The following is a 20,775-nucleotide window of genomic DNA, read 5'->3' as shown; positions in this document are numbered from 1 at the left end:
CAACTGATATGCGAAAAGCGGGCCTTAGGCTACATGCACACAACTCTTGTTTTGGTCCGCATCTGAGCCGTGTGCTGTCCGCATCTGTTGCTCGGTTCCATGGTCCGCAAAAAAAATATAACCTGTCCTATTCTTGTCCGTTTTGTGGACAAGAATAGGCAGGTATATTAATGGCTGTCCGTGCCGTTCCGCAAATTGTGGAACGCACACGGACGCCATCCGTGTTTTGCGGATCCGCAATTTGCAGACCGCAAAACACACAACGGTTGTGTGCATGTAGCCTTACTTGAATGGGAGCTGAGCTGCAGTAATCTGGCATGGCCACTACAAGGAAAATGGAGCTGTTCTTCTGACTGCGTCCCCTGTGATAGTTCTGGTGGCAGCTGATTCGTGGAGGTTGTCAGATCCCTGCGTTCTGTTAGGAATGACTTATCTTGAGGATAGGTCAACAATATCCATAGCCCAGAAAACCCATTTAATATCATCAATTACCTGAATAGAATTTCATTTGTATTATTGTTAATTGTGGGAAGGGCTGGAAACTTTTGACCTGTATTCTGGGGAATCAAATTCACCCTAATGTTTTATTGTCTAAAATTTGCAGATTGGTGTTTATGACCCACCATATGTTACAAGTAAGGCCTAGACCACAGATGCTTTCCTCTGTCTTGATGGAGAGTTAGGGCCCTTTTACAGCGGCTGGGTATAGGAAGTTTATTCCTGATAATTGGCTGGTGTAAAGGTGCTGCAGATCCCCGACAAACAAGTAGATGCTGATTTGTCAGGTGGTCACCCCATTCGTACATGCACCTTAAAGGGATTCTCTGGAAATTAAGAAAATGAAAAAACGTAAATATTGCTTTATTACAAATATATTCTCAAATACCATTCATTACTTATAATGGCTCGTTTTGTCTAGGGAGCAATCATTAGTAAAAATAAAATGGCCGCCGTTCTATTATTACACACAAAACCTGTCCTAATCACACAGGAGAACAAGTTACTTCAGAGCAATGAGCTAAAGAGCTGCCTCATCCTCCTCTCTGCTCTGCTTATCAGGGATTATAATACAGTTTAATGTGATCTTCAACTGAATCTCTGTAGGAATGGAGATCATGATGAGACATTAAGTACAGAGAGGAGGTGAGGATGTGACTAATGAGCAGCAGCTTTTGTATACAGTCTCCATTACCAAAGCCCTACATTACCACAGTCTGTCTTGTCTGTCCTCTCTGTACTTCATATCTCCTCAGAGATCTCCTACAGAGATTCAGCTGAAGATCTTATTAAACTGTATTCCGGATCATAATCCCTGACAAGCAGAGAGGAGGATGAGGCAGCTCTTTAGCTCATTGCTCTGAAGTAACTTGTTCTCCTGTGTGATTAGGACAGGTTTTGTGTGTACTAATAGGACGGCGGCCATTTTATTTCTCCTAGTGATTGCTCCCTAGACAAAATGAGCCATTATAACTAATGAACGGTATTTGGGAATATATTTATAATAAAGTCATATTTAAGTATTTCCATTTTCTTAATTCTAGGAGAACCCCTTTAAAGGGGTTTTCTGACACATTTTAACTGATGACCTATTCATCTGATCGGTGGGGGTCCGACACTGGGGACCATCGGGCTCCTGTAAGCACCACTGCCTTTTTGCAGCCAGTGATGTCATGTTCATTGGTCACATGGCTCAGTCCTGTAGAAGTGAATGGGGCTGAGCTGCGTTACCAGCACAGTCTCTATAAAATGTACGGCGCTGTGCTTAGTAAGATGCAAGAAGGCCACGACTCTTCTCAAACAGCTGATCAGCGGGGGTCCTGGTGTCAGACCCCAACAGATCAGATACTGATGACTTATCCAGAGGATAGGTCATCAGTTAAAAAGTTTCAGAAAACCCCTTTAAATCGCCCTATGTAATCAAGGAGGTGCGACCAGGAATATGCAAACTAAATGGGGACAAACAATTATAACAATTGATTATCTCCCATTTAATTTGCATCAGGTTGTGTGAAAAGTCCTGTAAACGAGCACTGATCAGACTGATGCTCATTAGTGGCCTGGCATAAGGTAAGAAGACTCTTAGTAACATGGCCAGGAATTTGAATTCCCCTGTCATACCGGTGGTCCTGGATCAGTAATGTAGCTGTAGGCAGTGATGCCATTTTCAGGAGCTGACATATGTAAGTGTAATTGTAATACTCATTTATTATGACACCTACCTGATGAAGGGGGATAACAAGGAATGAGCCCCCTCCTGCACTCTCGGTGACAATTGCTAGAAACTTGGTGTTGACAGCACAGAAGGGGTTATCATGCACATTCTTGGTAATTGGGATACATTCATAACAGTTCTCTCGGCTTGCAACCTTGCCGTACACATTTCGGAATTTAGAGCTTCGGTACTGTGGGCGCCATGACATCTACAGGTAAAACAATAAGACCCATGTAATTTTATTTTATTTTTCCGAATCTGTTTATTAGTTTATCATCAAATCAGTCAACAAAAGCATAGCAACATAGCATGCAATATGTCAATACGTATTGGTGAGTACAGACATCGCTGAACAGATGAATCAAGAACATAACCCCCTTTCCCTCCCTCCCCCATCCCACAATCCAGTGCGCAACCTCCCAGGAAATTGAGCCCCTCTGGGAAACCTTCAAGTACTAGTTGATGTCTTAATAGGCGAGCGTCCGTGCAAGACAAATACCAGGTGGTGTGTTCAAAGTGTGAAATGAGTTTGGATTTAATAGAAGTGGTAAGGGGACCTATAAATAAAGACCACTTTTCAAAAAATCGTCTGGTTAATTTCTCTTTATCTGACAAAGTGATTATCCAGTCCATATTAAATAGAAATGTTATTTTAGCCTGGATAAAGGGGATAGAAGGGGTCCCCGGGTCCAGCCATTGATGTAGAATACTTTTTTTTGTAGAATACTTTTCCTTACAAACATGTAAAAAAGCTTTATCTCGTCTAGAGAGACACTGCTGCTCCTCAGATATTATGTTAAAAATGGCCCACTGAGGAGAAGCAGTAAAGGATATATTGTAAGTCGTTAGTATATGGGATCCCTCCTGCCCCCACAGATCCTGAATACATGCGCAACTCCACAAATGATGGAATAGGTCAGTATTAGGCGTATTGCATTTAGGACAAGAATAGGTGCCTTCAGGAGACATTTTATTTTTGATATAGGGCGTCACATAGGCCCTATGAAATATCATTAAGGCCATATCTGCGTATTTGCTAACCAGGGAATGCTTGTGTATTTTTAATGTAGCCTCCAATAATGTTTTGACTTCAAGATTTGGAAAGTCTTTAATCAATTTTTTGGGTCCCGTATCTACTAAATCCCAGTCTATTAATGGACTAATAAATCCGTAGATAGTTCTGGCTCTTTCAAGAAATATGCTTAAACATGCCCCTCTTGAGTTCTCTGGGATATTATTCATACAACACATAACAAAACTACAATCTTGTAAATATATAAATTGGTTATGGCTAAACGCAGGATATTTCTGTGAGGCCTCTGTTTAAGAAATTACTGAATAACTCGAGTCTAACATGTCAAGGATCCATATACAACCTGTGATGCCAAAGTGTCATATATCCAGATGGTCTACCCTCCAGAAACCCCGGATGACCCAAAAAGGGTTGAAAATATGTGTGTATGCCATCCAACTTACTGAGTTTCCTCACTTTATGCCAAACCTGTATCGTGTTCCATAGAACAGGAAAATCTCTTATGTTAGGAGGTAATACTGCTGATGGGAGATGCAGTAATGCCGTAAGGGAAATATAAGGGAAGAATTGTTTCTCCATTTCCACGTTGGCAAAATGTGTTCGACCTCGAATCCAATCCAGAACATATCTAAAGTTGGCAGCCAGGTTATACAGTGCAGTATTGGGGAAGTTAAGACCCCCCAATATACGAGATTGCTGAAATTTATTTAGGCTGATATGACTTCTCCAGGTATTGCCCCAAATGAAACGTCGAAAGGTTCTTTGAAGAGATTTAATATCAGAAAGTTTGGATCAAATACAGCAGTTTAGGAAAGGCTGACCCATGTAAATTTTAATGCATCAGATATTAGAAGATACAGTACACGGTAATACTAATAGTGTTCCCTTTCCCATGGTCTTGAAATTCGCCATTAAGGCCTATGGACTATCATAGAGCAATGCAGACCTGGCCCACCATGTACTACTACTCTTACCATCTGGCCAGTTGTGACTTCCCTTGGCAGAATCAGCTGTTTTCCAATAGTCTCAGAACCCCGACCCCAGGCAATCAGCTGAACACTGCCACAGGTCCCATAATAAGGCAAACCCTTCAAAGGGAACATATAACTTAAAAGTTTTACTAATTAAAACCAGATACTGAAACATGTTCTTTTCTACTAATCTGTAAAGAAGAGCTGCTATTAGCAGCATTTAACTTTTGATCTGGATATATATATATATATTAACATTTATGGGAGAGTGTTGTGGACATGCTCTGTGCAGAGTTCATTGTGCAGGGAGGGGGAAGAGTTGAGCTGTAACATCACCTATTGTATTCAATTTGTACATAGTTGTTATCTTTTATTATAATCCTGCCTGTGATGATGAGGAGATAAGACAAGTCATCTCTACAGAACAGGAGGTGTCAAGCTCAGTGACCAGTGCAAAAACTGTAGAATTTTGGGAGTTTTTCAATATACAGGAGATGGTGAACAATATAAAAATCACAAAAATGTTCTTTAACAAAAAACAACTTGATTCAAGCAATAAACTATTTTAGATGACACATTATTTTAAAGTAGACTCTGTTTTGAGATGATTTTTACCTTTAGACAACCTTTATGAGTACAGTGATGTGATGTGAGGTTTGGTACATGTACATTTGATGTTGATTTTCCTTTGACTCTAGACTACTTTATCAAAAGGATGCAAGAAAAGGTTGACTTTCAACTCGAATGCCGTCTACACCGATAGACTCTTTATAAATCCTCAGAATTGATGGGACATAAGATTTGTTGAAGGGGAAATTTAATCTAAAAGATCTCTTGATATATGAGATCTCAGACCACCATTGATTTTCATAATTAAAGGACTCTAGAGAAAACCAAACCCCTTTGGTACTGATTTCTGTTGCTGGGAATCTGACACATTCTAAACAAATGGCAATCCAAACAGTAACTGGATTACAATCAATAACTGCCCCTATTATAATAGTCGCTACCTTTATTTAAAATTTTCCCCTTCCCACAGCATGCTCCAGGCTTCTGGATGCAATATATTCCCCATAGGGGACATGGGGCCAAGGGTGTATTTTTATGGGTGTGATAAAGAGTCAGCTGTCACTTGAGGTAGACATCCCTTCTGTGCACTTCCAAGAACTCTGGTCATGGTACCAAGTTGCTCTTGAGTAGTGAGATTTTTCAGGGAGACGACATTTTAACTTTGGCCCCTTTGCTCATTCATAATTCTGTATCTAGATACTTAGAAGATGGGACTAAGAAGATGGTATTTATCTGGTAGATCATCTCCATTTCTACATTTGTCTCTGGGCGTTCTTCTAAGGATAATGTACTCCTACTACATTATAGATAATAAGACTCCATGTTACAGGGCAACGTATGATATTTAAGCATGTGGCTCAAGGTCAGCTTAGTCTTGACCTTGAGTGCCCGTAATGAAAGCATGGTCTGTATCACATGCTTGTTCAAGAATTCAATGTGCCGCAGGGTGAGGGGTGACAAAAGCTTCACTGTCTATTGCCCCTTGCCCTCCTGTTACTCCCCTTCCTACAATCTTCCTTATAATGAATGGTGTTCTCTTTGTGGCATCTCCCACTGATACAAAATGTTAACCATTTCCTCTGTGACTTTCAGCTTAATTTGATGACCCTGTTCCAAAAAATTCTACAACCATCAAAATTTACTCTATATTTAGACAGAACTTCCTGCGCACCCGCATTTAATATACAATTCATCCAGTGTCAGACTCACTATTGTCTCCTTCCTCATCAGTCCACCAGCTGTAAGACTGGTCTTCCTGTTACTAGTGATGATCGAGCATGCTCGGCTCGAGCATCTCGATGCTCGGCGATGCTCGAGTCTCCACCAGCGATGCTCGAGTCTGCTACGCAGCCAATAAACGTGCAGGTAAGTACTGCCCTCACTGTAATGCCTTAGCCATGTTGGCTGATGGCATTACAGTGATTGGCTGGCCGGAACTCGTCATCGGGTGCTATATAGCACCCGATGACGCATGTTCGGCTCATTCTTAGTCAGGGAGAGCTGTGCTGAGGAAGGGACAGACAGTGTAGGGAGTGATTTAAGAATATTATTACCACCAAAACTTTTCAGAGACCCAAAAGTCCTTTTAAGGACTATTGTGTGTTGCAGCAGCAATATCTTTTTTTGGCGCAAACTGCGCTAAATAGCTAAAACTTTACAGACCCAAAAGTCCTTCTAAGGACTCTTGTGTGTGGCAGCAATATCTATATTTAGCGCATCCTGCGCTAAATAGCGTACAATAGTTAGGCTGCTGCAGACAGCGACATTAGCTGCGCCACATCTCCTGTGTAAAGTGTGCACATCCAAAAAATATCTGTGACATACAGTGTACTTTTTCTGTAGACGGTGTCTACTGCAAACAGTGACATTTACCAGCGCAACATCTGCAGTGTAACGTGTGCGATTCTAAAATTTATCTGTGACATACAGTGTACTTTTTCTGTAGACGGTGTCCGCTGCGGACAGTGACATTAGCTGCGCCACATCTCCTGTGTAAAGTGTGCACATCTAAAAAATATCTGTGACATACAGTGCACTTTTTCAATAGACGGTGTCTGCTGCGGACAGTGACATTAGCTGTGCCACATCTGCAGTGTAACGTGTGCGATTCTAAAATTTATCTGTGACATACAGTGTACTTTTTCCGTTGACGGTGTCCTTACCCCAGGCATTTGAACGCAAGCGCAAATACCCAGCCACCAACATGCCATAGCACTAAATGTGCAGCTTTCCAAATTACTGGCCCTGGAAATGTTGCCATTTAGCCTTGTGGACACTGAGGCCTTCCGCACCCTTATGTCGGCGGCCGTCCCACGTTACGCAGTCCCCAGCCGCCACTACTTTTCAAGGTGTGCCGTGCCCGCCTTACACCAACATGTGTCCCATAACATCACACGTGCCCTGACCAACGCAGTTACTGGGAAGGTCCACTTAACCACGGACACATGGACAAGTGCATTCGGCCAGGGACGGCACACTGGGTGAATGTTGTGGAGGCCGGGAGCAAGTCGTACCCTGGGATGGTACAGCTGCTACCGACGCCAAGGATTGCGGGCCCTACATCGATCAGGGTTACCGCCAGCACCTACGTTAGTGGCTCCAACCCCCACTTCTCCTCCTCCGCTTCCAGAGACAACCAGGATGCCGTTACCCCGACATGCATTTTGGCGTGCCTTCGTCCGGGGCCGAACGAAGGCACGCCAAAACGCGCGTCGGGGTAACGCCAACTTGGTAGTCTCCCTTCTGGTTCTGTTCATTTGGATAATTTCTTACCGAGTTACTTTTGAATATTTACTCCAGCATTTGAGCATTTGTTTGCCAGCACCACTAACATTGGGGTATTGCTATTATTGCAGAGGCTGACTCTTCCTATTTATATCTTATCCATTATTGTTATTAGGTGTTGTATTTACATATATTGTGATACATTTATACTTTTTTGGTACGTGTGTAGCGCCAGGATGGCATTTTTTCTGTCACTCTTTTCCCCTTTTTTAATGGCATATACTTTTTATACTATGTTACAATAAAAGTTTATATTTTTATAATGGTATTGTGTGAGTTCCATTTTTCTTTAGTTCTCTGGCACACATGACTGACTTCATGTTAGGCTGCCTTTCCCGCGACCCGCGCGTTATACGCATTTTAGACAACACGGATTACTGGTTGTTCACCCTTCTCGACCCCCGCTACAAAGAGAACTTCTCATCTCTCATTCCTCTGGTGGAGAGGACGAGCAAAACGGTGCAATACCAGAAGATCCTTGTTGAAAAACTGCTCCAAAAATTTCCATCTGACAACTCTGGCAGCAGAGTCGGTAGTTCCTTGGCCAGACGAAGAGGGGAGACAAGGGGAACACACAGCAGTTCCAACACTCTCCAAAGCCTGGGACAGTTTCATGACACCCCGCCAACACCCTCACCCTGATGCGCAGCCTAGAGTCACAAGGAGGGAAAATTTTTGGAAGATGGTGAAGGAGTACATAGCAGACCGTGTCAGCGTCCTCAATGATCCCTCAGTGCCTTACAACTACTGGGTGTCCAAGCTGGACATGTGGCACGAACTGGCGCTCTACACCTTGGAGTTGCTGGCCTGCCCTGCCACCAGCGTTTTGTCTAAACGGGTATTTGGTGCTGCTGGTGGCATTATAACAGATAAGCGTAGCCGCCTGTCAACTGAAAATGCTGACAGGTTGACTCTTATAAAAATGAACAAGGCCTGGATTGACCAAGACTTCTCGACTCCCCTAGAAGAAAGCTGATGAACATAAAGGCACTTTAAATGTGTTGTTTATAATATACTGAATACGCTGTATACCCATGCACCCTTTCCACTTCCTTCCTTTTCTCATCCTCCTTCTCTTCCATCATATCAACATGCTTATTCGTTGCATATAATGCCCTCACATATATGCCCTTCGCATATAATGTTTTACAGGGTCAGCTCAGCTGCAGGCCCTCGCATATAATTTTTTAGAGGGTCAGCTCACCAGCAGGCCCTTACCTACAATGTTTTACAGGGTCAGCTCACCAGCAGGCCCTCGCATATAATGTTTTACATGGTCAGCTCACCAGAAGGCCCTCGCATATAATTATTTACAGGGTCAGCTCACCAGCAGGCCTTCACCTACAATCTTTTACAGGGTCAGCTCACCTGAAGGCCCTCGCATATAATTTTTTTAGAGGGTCAGCTCACCAGCAGGCTCTCACCTACAATCTTTTACAGGGTCAGCTCGCCTGCAGGCTCACGCATATAAAGTATTACAGGGTCAGCTCACCTGCAGGCGCTTGCATATAATTTTTTAGAGGGTCAGCTCACCAGCAGGCCCTCATCTACAAGTCCAGTCTCACTATCCAAGAGTCTGGTTAACACAATCCTTAACCCGCCGGGGGTCGCGTAACTAGTTATCATGGAGGAGTCTCGTTCGTTTTTATTATGAATTTTGCATCATTAGTCATCTGCAACTTTAAAGGGAACCTGTCACCTCCAACAAACATCCCAAGCCGGCAGCAGTACCTGAGAGTAGCCAGCAGCATGTTTGTAACGATAATTTTCTTCCTGCAGGCAGATAAAGCAAAAGCTGTAAAAACGTTTTTTTAATCCCCTGCCGGCGCGCTTCTCTAGTCAGGCTTGAAGTCACGGAGGCAGCGGCCTCCTTGCTTCAAGTCACGGTAACCACGCCACCCTTCCCTGCCCCTTCACTGTTGGAAAAAAAAACGGATGACATCCATATGCCACAATGCCTAAAATGGACAAGAATGGGACATGTTCTATTTTTTTTGCAGGGCTACGGAACGGACATACTTTTTTGCGGACCCATTGAAATGAATGGGTCCGCATCCTATCCGCAAAAAAACCGGAACGGACACGGAAACAAAATACGTTCGTGTGCATGAGGCTTAAATATGTTTTTTTTTTCCATCTAAAATAACGGATCTCAGTTGGAAATGGCTTGTACATGTTTAGAGCTCATGCACACAAACGTATATTCTTTCCATGTCCTTTCTGGGTTTTTTGCGGACCATATACGGAACCATTCATTTCAATGGGTCCACAAAAAAAAGGGAAGTCACTCCGTGTGCATTCTGTTTCCGTATGTCTGTATTTCCGTTCCGCAAAAAAATAGAACATGTCCTATTATTGTCCGCATTACGGACAAGGATAATACTGTTCTATCACGGGCCAGTTGTTCCGTTCCTCAAAATACGGAATGCACACGGACGTCATCCGTACTTTTTGCGGATCCGTATTTTGCGGACCGCAAAATACATACGGTCGTGTGCATGAGCCCTTACTATCTCTGAAAATAAACACATGTTCTCATTCACTGATAGCAAACTATATCCATTGATGCTTTGGAATACAAAGTATATTAGATAGTAGTGGAACCTTTAATTTACATAATGATTAGGCTTTACTTACACTGGAAAACCCCTTTCATAGTGGTTTTATTATAAATTCAGCATTTTAGTAATGTTTTTTCTTTAATAAATCCATGTCCTATATCCATTACACATGTATCTAATTATATAGGATATCTGAAATTTGGCTTTACATCCCTAGGATTTATGCAGTGTTTGAAAACTAGAGATATTTAAAGGGGTTGTCCGGGTTCAGAACTGAACCCGGACATAAGCTCCCCTTCACTCCTTTATCATGTAGGATAGGAGCATTGGAGCATTTTCTTGCTCTGATGCTCCCCTTGCCCTGCGCTGTATCGCAAGGCCTGTTCTGAGCTGGTGACGTAGCGGGCTTCACATCAGTGTGCTAGGCGGAGGCTTCCACCTTTCAGTTATCCCCGTGATGTGACTGGCTCAAGTGGGCGGTGTATAGTGCTGTTCTGGGTGGCCTTACAGATGGGTACTATTTATGCTCTCATTGTGCCGCCCTCACAGTAGTTATGACCTCTCTGTGCCCCCTTCAGAGTAGTTATGCCATCACTGTGGCCCCTTCACAGTAGAAATGCCCTCTCTGTGCCCCCATTCACAGTAGTAATGCCCTCTGTATGTCCCCCCTCAAAGTAGTAATGCCCTCTGTGCGCCCTCACAGTAGTAATGCTCTCTCTGTGCCCCCCTCAAAGTTGTAATGCCCTCTCTGTGTCCCCCTTCACAGTAGTAATGCCTTCTCTGTGCCTCCTTTACAGTAGTAATGCCCTCTCTGTGCCCCCTCACAGTAGTAATGCCCTCTCTGTGCCCCCTCACAGTAGTAATGCCCTCTCTGTGCCCCCTCACAGTAGTAATGTCCTCTCTATGCCCCCTTTACAGTAGTAAGGCCTTCTCTGTGCCCCCTTCACAGTAGTAGTTCTAACATTGTGCCGCCTCAGTGTTCGGCCTCATGCACACGGCCGTTGTTTTGGACCGCATCTGAGCCGCAGTTTTGGCGGCTCGGATGTGGACCCATTCACTTCAATCCGTTGCTCCGTTCCGTGGTCCGCCCCCCCCAAAAATAACCTGTCCTATTCTTGTCCGCGCTTTGCGGACAAGAATAGGCAGTTATATTGAAGGCTGTCCGTGCTGTTCCGCAAATTGTGGAACGCACACTGACGCCATCCGTATTTTGCGGATCCGCGATTTGCGGACCACAAAACACAAAACGTTCGTGTGCATGTAGCCTTAATAAAATAAAAAAAACAAGTAATACTCACCTTGTCCCATTGATGATCAGATCACCTCCGGCACTCTCCTGCAGGCACAGATCGCGCTGCAGCACTGTGTGGGAGGAGTTCACAGGCAGATTCCCGAGCCTGCACCTTTCTCCTACACAGTTCGGCAGCGTTATCTGTGCCTGCAGGGCTGAATGGTGAAGCAGAGAGCAGACGTCTCCCTGCTTCACCATTTAGTGCACTTGTCTAGAGGAAGGAAGGAGCGCGGGGAGCTGAGTGGTCAGTAAGTGAAAGGACCGCTAGCTCTCAGCAATGATTTATTGCATACGGCACCCCCCTGAGAGCTGGCACCTGGGATGAACCCCCCTTGGCATGCCACTGTGTGATGTCACAGGCTGAGAACAAAACCCCTTACAACTGATTGGTGGAGGCACTGGGAGTCGGACACCCACCAGTCAGATATTGAAGACTTGTTAGGTCCTGAAAACCAGTTCCCCATGCAAGTTGTAATAGTATTATAGGCATTGTCCCAAGATATAAGCATATCCCTTATCCACAGGATAGGAGATAATTAATTTTTTCATTGATTATGACAATAGGGGTCCTGAATTCCCAGAAAGAATAGACAGGCGATCAAGCATGCTTACGGCTGCTTCATTCATTCTCTATGGGACTGCCGGAGCTAGCAGACTGCTGTACTTGGCAATCTCTGGCAGTCTCATAGTGAACACAGATGCTCCACCATCTCTCCAATCATTCTGAGACTCTAGACCCCTTTTCTCATGGTTAGATAAGGTCCCTTATTTGAACCCCTACATTCAGATGTTCATCCCCTATCCTGTAGATAGGGGATAGATTTATGTCTTGATTTATGTAATAAACCCATTTAAAGGGGTTGTCCGGGTTCAGAGCTGAACCCGGACATTCCCATAATTTCACCCAGGCAGCCCCCCTGATGTTAACATTGGAGCATAAAATGCTCCGATGCTCTCCCTTGCCCTGCGCTGGATCACGCAGGGCAAGGGTTCTTTTATTTACAATAACACACTGCCGGGAGGAAGCTTCCGCCTAGTAGTGTGTTCTGTGACGTCACTGGCTCGGATGGGCGGGCTTTAGCGCTGCCCTAGCCATTTTACAGGTTAGGGCAGCGCTAAAGCCCGCCCATCAGTGCCGGTGATGTCACCGGGCTCACAGCTGGGCGGAAGCCTCCGCCTGGCAGCCCTATGGAGAGCCTAGTATGTCACCGGAACTCCAGAAAATGCCTTTGCCCTGCGCGATTTAGAGCAGGGCAAAGGAGAGCATCGGAGCATCAACTGCTCCGATGCTCTTGTCAGGGGAGCTGCTTGGGTGAAAATGGGGATATGTCCGGGTTCAGCTCTGAACCCGAACAACCCCTTTAAGTGATGTATAGTGAGAAAATATAAATTTATTTTTATTTTACCACATTCCCTGCTTTTAGTGTTTTTTAAACACTGGACCATCCCGTTAATTCTTATTGTAGAATCAATTTCCATAGCGTAGTACATAGTACAATATTGTCGTACTGGGTTAAGATATAACAATTGCAAAAGACAATGTGGTGCAGACAAATGAAAGATACAAGTGAATCTTTAGGATTTCAGGCCAGTATATGAGTTAGTATTCACTGAACACGATCCATAGATGAAGAATATACCCTGATAATCTGTATCCCTAGACATAACATATGTCCTACACATGTCCGGACTCTCTCTCTAGTGTGCCCTGCTTCCTGGATTTGCAGCCCAGCACAGACAATGACCCTGCATCCTCAGTCCTGTAGTCAGGGAAGAACAGATCGGCCCCCATACTGCATGACATGGCGGGGACGATATGACAAGAGGGCTATTGTTCAGTGAAGAAACACTGCCATCACTATCTACTGCTGCTGTCTCAGCCATCAGAGAAACGTATTATTCAGTACTGGATCTGTTTAGTGGGAAATTACTTTTGCTATGCAAACTGGAATTTTGGGATTTGTTCTCGGAACTGCCTGCTCCCGGTGACCGCATGTTTTTTTAGATCGGCTCGCGGCGCAGTCACTGCATCGCCGGACTTGGGAATAAAGATGGCAGATCGCATGTGTTCGTCGGCGAACACTGCAAACTGGCCATCACTAGTCATCAATATATATCATGTATCAGTGGGTGACTACCATTGATCAGCTGTTTAAAGAGCCTACAGGTCTCTGGCCCAACTGAATGGACCAAGCCCTGCCACTATACAATGTACAGCACTATGCTTGGTATTCTGTGAGGAGGTCACGGCACTTTTTCGGTGCACTGTGGCCTCTTCAAACAGCTGATTGTCAGGGGCTGGGAGTCAGACTCCCACCAATAACATATTGATGACCTATCCTGAGGATAGGACATCAATATTGTACTCCCGGAAAACCCCTTTAATGGTCCACAAAGTCCTTTTATATGGCCAGATTTTTTTGCCCAAAACAAGTGCCGATCAATGATATAGCATGTAGATCATGGAGCAATCATCTGCACTGTATGTGCCTGAATGATCGTTAGGGTTCATGCACACGAAAGTATTTTCTTTCCGTGTCCGTTATGCGAAACCATACATTTCAAAGGGTCCGCAAAAAAAAATTAAGTTACTCTGTGTGCATTCCATGTCCTATTATTGTCCGCATTACGGACAAGGGTAGGACTGTTCTATTAGGGGCCAGCTGTTCCGTTTTCGCAAAATACGGAATGCACACGGACGATGTGTGCATGAGCCCTTAATGTGATCATTCAGGCACATCCAAGTCAAGGGTCCCACATGTACAAAGGCTTTGATCTGACGCCAGAATTTCAATCTTATTTTAATAGGTGACATATATCATTAAAACTTACCTTTCATTGTAAAACACCATATGAAAAACCACAACAAAACAAAACAAGTGATAAGTGATCATGCCACCAGCAACTGTCCATATCACAGAATAGAATCTCAGGATGCAAATGGGATAGTCCTTACTGGGCCAAGTATCGCCTAGGAGGCCTGGGTAATAATAAGGTGACTGGTGCCTCAACTGAAGAACTGTCCCAAAGATATCTACTGGAAGAATGCCAGCTCTTCTGGTGCATCCATGAGCATGGGAGACACTGTCCGTGTTCCTCCCTATTAGCATTGGAGTAACCACCCTGACAAGAGTGACCCCGTCAGAAGCCTACACCTTCCACTAGAAAGCCCTGTAAACCCTTGACCTAGGGCTAAATTGTGAAGATTCCTATGCTTTTCTTCTGTCGTTACTACTGCTTCATCAGGCGACTCAGCTAGATGACTATCATGGGCTACAGAATGCTCCACCAGGCGCCTGGCCTGCGTATGGATTTGGCAATGCCGGAGTGGCTTGTTGGCACCCCGCTCCAGGGAAACATGCCCAGTCAGCCTCCGACCCTTAACTGATTCCCTGACTATAATATAATTTTTAATACCAACATGGAGTGGTAAAAAAAAGCTGCCCAAATAACTCTACAGTTGGTTTGTAAATTGCTTGGTGGACTACATGGGTTTAGGGGTTAATTATAATGTTCAGTGTCAGATTGGTCCCTATAACCCCTTGATTGACAGGCGTTCAAATAGGTTTATGTCTCCAAGCCTGGGTCCTAGGTGTAACTGGAAACTGCGTCTGTCCGGACTGTTACAAAAGCAGTACCAGACACAGCCATCTACAATAGTGGTGCTGTGGAGCCCTAGGGTTCATGCACACGACCGTTGTCGGCCGATGCCTGTATTGTGGCCCGCAGTGCGGAGTAGAGGCACAGAACCACATGAAACTGATGGAAGCACTACTATTTTTCTGCTTTGCGGACGGATCACTGATCCACCCGTTTGCTCCCAGCCACACAGACGGTGCCCGTGCATTGGGGACTGCAAATTGCAGTCCCCATAGCACGGAACGGGCTGCACACATTCGTGTGCATGAGCCCTTAGTCTGGTTCTGGTTCTGTAACTTTTTGTTCTTTTCTGGGAGCAGAATAAAGATCTGTAATATGAATTTAGGCCAGATCAGAGAGCTGACAACAAGCAACTCCCTTCTTGTCTTGTCTGTAAAGCTGCGTGTCCTGAAAGGCTGGTGAAGGCAGAGTGAACAGAAGCTGGTGCAGACGGAAAGACAGAGAAAGATCCTATTCACAGACCTCTGCAGCTGGGTGAGGGGGCTGCTCAGATCTGTGCCAAACACTGACGGTGCCAGAAAAGACTGCAGCTAAGTGCAGCCATTTTACAAACCATGAGAAGGACCCAGCTACTTATATACAGTGGAGACACGGCATGACTACCAACCTGGCTTTTTTGGAAACAAAAAGCATAAAAGTTAAAGGCGTTATCCCATGACTAATGTAAAAAATGAAAAACAGACATCATGTAGTACATGCTATTCTCTTTCTAACAAAGCCATTACCAGCCCTGTACCTCGCATGGATCCAGAGATCTCCCCATTCATTGCTCTGCTAGATTTATATCAAGCTGACAGCTCAGGGGAGTGTCTTTTCTGCTGCAGCTAAGGGGGCGTGTCCATGCTCTCCCTATCACAGCTCAGGAGCATGTGCGGCCATCTCAGTGAGCAGGTCAAAGAAATAAGAAAAAAAAAAGCAGCAGGTGGCGCTATACAGATACATTTTATTGAATAACTCAGTGGCTATGCTAAATTTTTAATTACATGCAATTACAAAATAATTCAGATTCAGATGCTGGTTTGAAAACTGTAGAATATTTTTTATGGGACAAGCTCTTTAAGTCACTTTTTGCCACAACAGTATCTTGCTCCATCAGAGGACCCTGACAAAAACTCATGTAAAACCACCATCATCCTGACTGGACAGAATCCTTTTACTATAAGTCATCTTTAGGGTATTCTGTACTTTTATTTTTAATCAACTGATTTATTTTCAGATGTTTTGGCTTCACAATCTTCAATCAGACTTGACAATGAAGTGAACACAGATCCCATCAGATTGAATAGAAGAAGCCCCATCTCTAATGTCTGACTCCCCCTCCTCTGCCGCTTTAACAAATGCACCATGAGTGCAGGAAGCTCACAAATAATTGACATTGTGTTCATATGTGACTTTCCTCTCATGGGACTTTGCATTCAGTTGAGAGCATATGCAATATCCTCAGGGCATAAGGGCCTCACTAATGCTGACAAAAAGATCTGGAAGATTTGTCCATGAAAAATATCAACAAGAGAAATTATTTTACTTTTTTAGCTTCCTTATAAAAAAAATGTGATTGCTATGGCCAACACCTCCGTTTTTTTCTATAAATGAGGCGATTGAGTCTATGCAGCTGTAAATCATTTGGGTTTGGGCAGGAGGGTGCCATGGACACTGCCCCTACACCATCTCTTTGTACATCTGCAGAACCACAGACGCTATGTCATACAGCGACATAGTGAAAGCATGGTATGGAGATGATTTATCGTCAGGTTCCTCTCCAGGAGGTTGGTTCTCATTGATATTAATATGGGGTCCTCCCTCCTTGGTGTATGGTCCTTCTAGATCAGGCATCCTCAAACTGCGGCCCTCCAGCTGTTGCAAAACTACAACTCCCAGCATGCCCGAATAGCCTACAGCTATCAGCCTACAGCAGGGCATTGTGGGAGTTGTAGTTTTACAACAGCTGGAGGGCCGCAGTTTGAGGATGCCTGATCTAGATCATATCCTGGTATACTCAATATGCGTTGTCCTCAGTCATACATGCTACATACACCAGTGTATTGTGGGAAGCAGGTCAACGTAATGAAAGATAAACTTGATAACTTTTGGCATGGGTTTAGCTGTAGTTTGCACCCCATGCAGGGGCATAGCTGTAGCTCAGACCCAGAGTCTAGACAGAGAATGGTAGCAGTTCATGATGTCAAGACAGAATAATGTAAAAGCTGTAGACATACTGTACAATTTTCTAAATATATAGCTGTTTTACTCTATATATACAATGGCATGTAATGGTTAGGCCTCATCATCAGTAGTACACGGAGTTGCGTGCCACTGTTGGGTGCTGTATATGAGAGGTTTTCTGCTTCATAAGGAGAAAATGTCCATCAAACCACATTAGTGGATCCCTATGAGAGCGCTATCTCAGTGCCATACAGGGAGCTATAAAGTAAGGCCAGACTGGGGGCGTAGCTTTAGGGGAGGCCAGCATGATGGAGGTCTGGTTTAGCGAGACAAAGGGGACAAGCATTGGGTGGGGTATATAGGTTTTAGCAGGATCAGAGCTGAACCTGGACATATCCCCATCTTCACCCCTCCAGCTCCCCTGATATGAGCATCGGAAAATGTCATGCTCCGATGCTTTCCCTTAAGAAGTAAAAGGAAAGTAGATACGAAAGCATGCAGCTACCTGGCCAGAGAATGAACTCCTTAAGCGGCTTTATTTTTAAAGATTGGGTACAGTCTACGGTTATAAAGAACGCACCTTATAAGGGCTCATTACATAACATTGTGAAATACTTAAAAAAGGGCAGTAACATAATATAGGGGTGTCCAGGACTTACCGTATATTAATTAAGTACCGTTAGGATAGGTCATCGGTATTGGAGGGGGTCAGACTCCTGGTACCGCACTCTATTTATTTCTATGGGAGAGCTCAAAATAGCTGAGCACTATATCAGTATTCCCATAGAAATGAATGGAGGGCGGGCGCACATGCGAGGTGCACTGAACTTTGGGCGCTCTCTTCTAGAGACCTATCTGACATTAGTTTTAGCATGGCAGTTATATATAATATAATGATATTCAGAGGTGATGACTGGTATGTATTCATAATGATGGATAAAGGAGGACCTGTCACCCCTCCTGTCCTGACATGTCTGCTTTAGTATATACTTGTATTACTCTTAAAATAACAATCCCGAGGCATCTTTATTAGAGCTCTGCAATATACCTCTGTTATTCCTCCTGGAAAAGTATGAGTAAATTGACAACATGGCATTACTATACCATTGCAATTTTTAAAGATCTGGCAGCTCTCCTTACATTAGTAACTACTTGCGTTCCCCAGGTAATATCAATTCTGGAGCATTTGTTCTTATGACTCCGTGTTGCACCTTTCCACTATTATTCCTACTAGAAATTTATGAATGAATTACCAGCAGTCTGCAATAAAGGTACAACTGGGTGTTACCTGTTGAGGGGGTGTCCCTGCACAGCGTGACACTGCGTTGAATTGTGCAGAGCAAGGGCTTTTTTTTAGCAGATGCGGTGATGTACCAGGTCTTACCATGGGAATGCTAGGCAGAGGCTTCCGCCTAGCAATGAGCTCAGTGATGTCACCGTCACTAATGTAATGTAAAACAGGCTAGGACAGCGCTAAAGCCCGCCTAATAGAGCTGGTGACGTCAATGGGAACACTGCTAGGTGGAAGCCTCTGCCTAGCAGTGTAAAAATTTAAACAAACAGCCCTTGTTCTGTGCGATACATGAAATGTTCCAATGCTCCTCTCGGAGAGGCTGACTGGGTGAAGAATGGGTTATGTCGGTGGGTCAGCTCTGAGCCCGGACAACCCCTTCAAGTGAGGAGGAAAGGGAGGAAGCAGACACCATTTTAAGTATTTTTTTTTTAACAGCTCCTGCCTTCCGACCCTTGTTATTTGGTATGTTTTGATATTATTGACGGTTTCTGCGGGTGGTTGGGTTCTGTATGGTTTTGTGGAGTCAGTCGTGGCGGTGGGAAGTCCTCAAAGTTGGTAGACTCGCAGGTTGTGGAGGATGAAAGGGCTCCACGGTGGGGCTGGACTCCCATGGTTGGCGGTTTGTTGTGGCGGGTGCTTCCGAGGTGGCGCTCATTGGCAAGATAGAGGCTTGAGGCTTTCATGACCTCCCTCGTCATTATTTATATATTATACATATCGGTTGAATGGGTTTCATATGCTGTTGTATATGGGTTACTGTAATGTTATTTTTAATTGGTTTAAACACAACGGCTAATGTGGCCGATTCAATCCAACCTGGTGTCTGAGTCTTATTTTATGGGGGGTATTTGTAGTTAGGTAGAGAAGGTCGAGCAGGATAACTAATACCATCGTCATGTACAGTACATGAGGCCTGGTTCAGGGTTTGGAATGGGGCTCAGGCACTTAACCTGGCTCCACGTAATGGCTTAGTGCAGCCTTGTGTAGCCTAATTCTCATTGACTGCCCCACTTTTCCAAGCCCCATATGGTAGCTTAAAATCAATAAAATAGGCAGTTCTAAAACACGGTTCAGCTCCAGCTTACAATGACCTTGGTCCTCAATGCTCCTGGCTCGTACCAGAGTCCCCTCAAGGAATGACCTAGCAAAGATCTCCCCCCTTCCCCAGCATATTCACTAGCGCAGCAGTGCTGCCATTGTGTGCTGACCCATAAACAGCACTAAACAGTAGAAAGCATTCTAGGCTGCGGTACACTAACAGCGACCCTCCTTCTACGTTACATCCTTTTTTCCTAGCACTGTGTATAAATTTGATATATTTTATATACAGCTATAGAGACCTGTAACCTCTTCTGACATGTCTATTTTAGTAATGCCATGTAATAGAAAATTCTGGAGCAATTGTGGCATTCCACTACTTATTCCTACTAGAAATTTATAAACGAATTGCCAGCAATAAATGTTCAACTGGGTGTTACCCTTTGGGGGTGTCCCTGCACATGACACTATCCAATCAGTGTTGCCAGTGTCACGCTGTGCAGGGACACCCCCTCAACAGGTAACACACAGTTGTACCTTTATTGCAGACTGCTGGTAATTCATTCATAAATTTCTAGTAGGAATAATAGTGGAAATGTGCAACACGGAGTCATAAGAACGAATGCTCCAGAATTGATATTACCTGGGGAACGCAAGTAGTTACTAATGTAAGGAGAGCTGCCAGATCTTTAAAAATTGCAATGGTATAGTAATGCCATGTTGTCAATTTACTCATACTTTTCCAGGAGGAATAACAGAGGTATATTGCAGAGCTCTAATAAAGATGCCTCGGGATTGTTATTTTAAGAGTAATACAAGTATATACTAAAGCAGACATGTCAGGACAGGAGGGGTGACAGGTCCTCCTTTATCCATCATTATGAATACATACCAGTCATCACCTCTGAATATCATTATATTATATATAACTGCCATGCTAAAACTAATGTCAGATAGGTCTCTAGAAGAGAGCGCCCAAAGTTCAGTGCACCTCGCATGTGCGCCCGCCCTCCATTCATTTCTATGGGAATACTGATATAGTGCTCAGCTATTTTGAGCTCTCCCATAGAAATAAATAGAGTGCGGTACCAGGAGTCTGACCCCCTCCAATACCGATGACCTATCCTAACGGTACTTAATTAATATACGGTAAGTCCTGGACACCCCTATATTATGTTACTGCCCTTTTTTAAGTATT

General features: G+C 44.2%; 1 protein-coding gene across 2 annotated transcripts in view; it reads right to left on the bottom strand.

The window, feature by feature from the left end:
- Positions 1-20,775, bottom strand: part of CORO2B (coronin 2B) — a 63,613-nt gene that overhangs the window by 20,094 nt on the left and 22,744 nt on the right. For both annotated transcript variants that reach the window (XM_040414330.1, XM_040414331.1), the window contains exon 2: positions 2,220-2,420. In XM_040414330.1, coding sequence (XP_040270264.1) covers positions 2,220-2,420 — 201 coding nt within the window. The remainder of the gene's footprint in view (positions 1-2,219; positions 2,421-20,775) is intronic.

Source organism: Bufo bufo, chromosome 1 (genome assembly GCF_905171765.1).
Source record: "Bufo bufo chromosome 1, aBufBuf1.1, whole genome shotgun sequence".
Lineage (NCBI taxonomy): Eukaryota > Metazoa > Chordata > Amphibia > Anura > Bufonidae > Bufo > Bufo bufo.
Note: the sequence above shows the minus strand (reverse complement) of the source record. Positions and strands in the feature narration are given on the sequence as shown.